This window comes from Sorghum bicolor, chromosome 9 (genome assembly GCF_000003195.3).
Source record: "Sorghum bicolor cultivar BTx623 chromosome 9, Sorghum_bicolor_NCBIv3, whole genome shotgun sequence".
NCBI lineage: Eukaryota > Viridiplantae > Streptophyta > Magnoliopsida > Poales > Poaceae > Sorghum > Sorghum bicolor.
The window spans coordinates 7,009,276-7,014,459 of NC_012878.2; the positions used below are offsets into that span (position 1 = coordinate 7,009,276).

At 45.2% G+C, this 5,184-nt stretch overlaps 1 protein-coding gene across 1 annotated transcript; it reads left to right on the forward strand.

Moving 5' to 3' along the window:
• LOC8080961 (60S ribosomal protein L13-2) lies at positions 306-2,778 on the forward strand. Its single transcript, XM_002439335.2, has 5 exons — positions 306-430; positions 767-900; positions 1,507-1,640; positions 2,053-2,211; positions 2,309-2,778. Exons 2-5 carry the CDS (start codon positions 792-794, stop codon positions 2,531-2,533), a joined length of 627 nt encoding a protein of 208 aa, XP_002439380.1. The 5' UTR covers positions 306-430; positions 767-791; the 3' UTR covers positions 2,534-2,778.

Here is a 5,184-nt window from a genome sequence, read left to right on the forward strand (position 1 = left end):
CTGCCCGATTTTATAGATAGTAGAGGAAAATTGGACTAGAACAAAGGCAAAACAACTTTTCACCTTTTCCTTATTCGATTCGAAAAAGGGTAGAACTAATATTTTTTGGTTAGGCTCCATTTTCTTGTCTTATAATTTTTTTTTCTGTCAGCTAGTAGTATTTTTCTCTTACATTAAATCAACGAACAATACTTTTAGATTTCGTTGCCAGAAAAAACCCACAACTAACGGGCCCATTGCGCTATCTCAGCCAAACCGTAAATGGGCTTCACATGTGCAGGACGGCCCGTTAGGCCTGCTTACTCAGCGGACGGCACCCGCGACCCCCAATAAGCACGGAACCCTAGCCCAAACCCCCCCCCCTTCTTCCTCCACTTGACGCCTCTCCGCCTCTGCTCCTTCCGCCGCCGCCGCCGCGTGTCCTCTACAGGTACGCTCGCTTGCCGTTCTTCCCCCCCTGCGCCGCCGTTCCAAGCACCGTTCCTTGGGTGGATGCGCGCGGGTATCTTGCTGCGCGAAGGGTTCTGGGGTTCTGGATCGACTGGTTAGCTGTAGGCTACGCGGGATGCACTTGATTGGTGTGCCTGGCGTGTTTACGTGCGTCTGTCTAGTGACCATGCCTGCTTTGATGCTGCAATTAGCTCGAGATCGTGCTGCTGCGCGCGCTAACGAGGATGGAGCTTTGGCGGCACATTGATTCTTGTTCCCGTTTGTTGTTCGGCTGGCTCCTCTGATCTGATGCCGTGGTTGTTGCTTTGACGTGCAGGTAAGAAGGAGAGGAAGAGGGCGAAATGGTGAAGCACAACAACGTTATCCCCAACGGGCACTTCAAGAAGCACTGGCAGAACTATGTCAAGACATGGTTCAACCAGCCCGCCCGCAAGCAGAGGCGCCGCATCGGTGAGCTCTTCGCTCCCTCCCCTCTTTCAGCCTTCCAACACTTGAATTCAAAGACGTATTTTTGTACTGATAAATAGCCTGTCTTCTCCTGCACATTGCAATAGTCTCTTTATTGTCGTCGCTAATTAATCTGTGCAAGTATCAGTTTGTTGCAGTTTGGTACATTTGGGCTTGTATTGGGTTGGTATCCTTATTGACCCACTTGAAATCCATGATTGTGTAGTTTGTCATGCTGAAAACTGTAACACGAGTTAGCAGTTCCTTGTTCCTACCACAACACCTTTACCTTGTAAGGATGGATGTTAGCTACTTATCTGTGTTCATCCTCATTATGCTTGTGTCATGCTACTTCATTAGTTTGTTATTACTTAGACACTTAGTGCATAGTACCAATCATGATGCCGCGAGATACTAATTAGCCTCTGCATGTATCTGATTTGCTATACTACTGTTGTGCTATCAATGAATAAATCAAAATAAAAGTTCCCTTCCTTTACTCAATAATTGCACTGGTCTTGCCTCTTTACTGACCACTCCCCCTCCTCTCTTTCTTTCTCATGCTTACTCATAACTTTCTAATTCGATCCTGCTATGTTCTTTATGCAGCTCGTCAAAAGAAGGCTGTGAAGATATTCCCACGCCCAACTGCTGGCCCTCTTCGCCCCATTGTGCAATGCCAAACTCTCAAGTACAACATGAAGTCAAGGGCTGGTAGAGGCTTTACCCTTGAGGAGCTGAAGGTGATGCATTGCTTTGTTGTTGTCTTTCCATTTGGGTTCCTCCTGAGCTTTTTTAAATGTCCTAGTTTGTTTTCGTTGTTCTGATATCAAACAATCTGCTGCTTTACGTATACAATCTGTCAATCTGTATGGCACATTCTTTTTTTTGTGTCAACTGCTCTTCTGAGGTTGATATGTCTCTTTTGCATGGTGGGCAAATCTACCAATATTTGCAACTTTGTTGCACTCAAGTAGCTTGGAATTTTTCTTTCCCATTCTGAGTATCAGTATGGTGTTTTAAATTTTATTTCAGATGTGGCTTGGTTGGCATAAGTTTTTCATTGATCCTTATTCAGTTACCTTCTTATGAGCCACTCTCTCCATCGATATATTGCGTTAGTGTTGATGTTCAGAGTTATCTTGTTGCTTACAGGCAGCAGGCATTCCAAAGAAGCTTGCCCCGACCATTGGCATTTCCGTGGATCACCGCCGCAAGAACAAATCCCTCGAGGGACTGCAGGCCAATGTCCAGAGGCTTAAGACATACAAGGCCAAGCTGGTTATCTTCCCAAGGCGTGCTCGCAAGGTCAAGGTATGGGTAGAAATCATTTCCTTAGTGTCTCATCTCTTTAAGACGTACATCCTTGTTGTTTTGACCTGTAATCCCTGATCACCTACCTTCAATGCAGGCTGGTGACTCTACTGTGGAGGAGCTTGCTACCGTCACCCAGGTCCAGGGTGACTACATGCCTATTACTCGTGGTGAGAAGCGCTCAGTCGAGGTTGTGAAGGTTACTGACGAGATGAAGTCGTTTGCGGCCTACGGCAAGCTCCGCCTTGAGCGGATGAACAAGAAACACCAGGGTGCCCGCCAGAAGAAGGCCGCTGAGGCGGAGAAGGACGAGAAGAAGTGAAGCAGGTATACATAATAGAGATAGTACCCTGTTTTTCTCCGATGCAGCCACTAGTGGATTGATACTACCGTCAAGTGCTTGTTCTTAAGTTTTTATTTTTTGGTGCTGGAAATAGAGACCAGACTATAGTTTTGTTGCCCAACTGCTTTATACCTGTTACTTGGTAACTTGGTTGCAAACTCATCACCTATTTTCGTCTCTAATGGCTCCTAGGTTTCTTGCCAACTTGTGCGTTTCTGAAATTGCCTCATGCTTCATGTATCATTTAAAAAAAAAAAAGAGTCGAGCAATAGATCTACAAGTCAACAAAGGTGTTCAACTGCTGCGGTTTCATCATCTGACGAGGAAAACTGCTTGTATTTTCCTCTTGTTCTGTGGATAAAGACAAAACAGCGGGTTACTCGATGCCATTAAGACTCATCCATTCCTCTTGATCCATTGCTGGGAAATCTCTCGCCGACGACCCGATGGTGCGTCGTCGCGTCGGATAAATATGAGCCGATTCCTCATCATATATAAATACAGACTCTACCTGCGCAATTAGGCAACACAAACTAGCTTAGGAAGGAAACTCTTGCTAGCACTCATAAGGTTCCTTGTGCTCTCCTGCATTTTGAGCATCAGCTAGTGTGATTTTGTCCTCGCCATGGCTGCCACTGATCGCAGTGACGGTGCTCCATCCTCCAGACCGGCGCCGCGCCGCCACAAGTCCGACGACACGACGGCGAACGACGGGACCTCACTGGTGCTCGCGCTCGACTGCCTCCCGGCACTGCCTGCGCTGCTGTTGGGCGTCTTCCTCGTGTGCAGCCTGGTCCGGCGGCAGGTGCACGGCGACGGCACACGGGACGACCTGGCGTTCGTGGCCTTCGCGTACGCCGACCTCGCCGCGCTCTTCTGGTGCGTCTGCCGCGTCGAGTGGCTGGCGGCGGCGGCGCCTGGCAGTGGCACCGTGCGCGACGAGAGACGGCGGCGGCGGCGGCTGCAGGTCGCCGTGTGGGTCCTCTCCACCGCGCTGAGCTGCGCGTTCGCTTACCGGGTGTCACTGATCATGCCGCTCGCGTTGGTGCTCGTTGTCTGGGCCATGGCGTCGTCCGTCGTGCTCGTCGGTTTCTATGTCTTGGTACTCTGCGAGGATCAAGGGTACTACCGTATCTTGGAGACCGCCGGAGACGGGGAAGACGGCGAACTCGTCGACAAGAAGAAGAGTGGCGCTGCTGGCGGCGAATTTGTTTAGGACGAAGCAAACGATAGATTTGGAATGTGTGTTGTGCTTCGTGTTAGTTTTTGGATTGTAGTGTCATGTTTTCACACGTCCATATTGTTCTATCGACAAAACCGCAGTCACATGAAACATGGAGAGCCCAAAATGTGAGTTCACTCATCTTTAAAAAACGAATCCTGCACCATGACATCTTGCCTCTCATTTGGCCACATGTCAAGCAAAAAAAAAAAAACAGCCACGTTTCTAGCATGCTACCAGGCCACGTTTCAAGCAGCAACACCCTTGCAAGTTGCAATAACTTCTAAACTGTCTTTTGTTCCAGCAAACATATTCTAGAACTCTCCAAAAACAATACATTCTAGATAACTCTCCCATCTTCCAACTAGACACTTGGGATAGTTCAAGTGTATAACTGGTCATTCATCCCTCAAACTCTTTCTGGTCATCACCTTCGCAATTACTTCTCATCAGTTGAAAGTCTTAATTGGTGAACGCCAACATCACCAACTTTCTTTTTTTTTTTGAATCATCATCACCAACTTTCAACATCAATAACAAACTGGGGATCCACATCTGGGATCGCAAGGTAATAACCACTTTTCTCTTAATTTTTGTAGCAGCAACCCTTCAATATCCTTAACTACTCCTGTCTGCTGCCACCCCCAATCTCCTATGAAAAAAAGAAAGAAGAAAAATAATAATAATAATAAGGTACTTCATGCATGTGTCTAAACATTTGATGTGACAGACAAGCCCTAAGTTAAAGTTTAACTTCTGTCATATCGAATGTTTGGACACATGCATCGAGTATTAAATACAGACTATTTACGAAACTAAAAACACAGCTAGAGATTAATTTGCGAGTCGAATCTTTTAACCCTAATTAATCTATAATTGGACACTAATTGCCAAATAAGACAAAAATGCTATAGTAGATGTTAACCTTTAATACCCCTAACCAAACACCTCCTAAGTATTTTTGATGATATGACAAATGTTTTTAAGAATAAAGTGAAGATGTAAGTTTCATTGGGACTACAACTCTCTTTGCTTAATTTCTAATCATAAACGAGTCATGAAATTAAAAAATAAAACTATGCATTGAGAGTGATTGTTTCATCCATATTTCATTGCATTCATATTTTGAAATTGATTTTTTTTGAAAAATATTCGAAAAAAGAAAGTAAGTAGAATTAGATTTAAGATAAAAGAAAAAAAAAGGTTTTAGTAATTATTAAAAATATGTGGATGGACACTTGCTCTTGTCTCGAAAACAATGTCATAAAAGTCTCCAATAAAAATAATCAGGAACATTTAACACTTAATGCATGTGGCTCCCAGTGCCCCCATATTTGAAAACGGACACCAGACACCGACACATTTACACATTTGTTTGAGTCATTGGCACCCCAGCTTTATCTTTTTT

What these genes read in the sequence shown, in the direction of transcription:
- LOC8080961 (XM_002439335.2), top strand. Translation starts at nt 792, where the DNA reads ATGGTGAAGCACAACAACGTTATCCCCAACGGGCACTTCAAGAAGCAC. An exon ending in CAAGCAGAGGCGCCGCATCG is followed by an intron (nt 901 to 1,506) that starts GTGAGCTCTTCG and finishes TTCTTTATGCAG; the next exon opens with CTCGTCAAAAGAAGGCTGTG. An exon ending in TTACCCTTGAGGAGCTGAAG is followed by an intron (nt 1,641 to 2,052) that starts GTGATGCATTGC and finishes TGTTGCTTACAG; the next exon opens with GCAGCAGGCATTCCAAAGAA.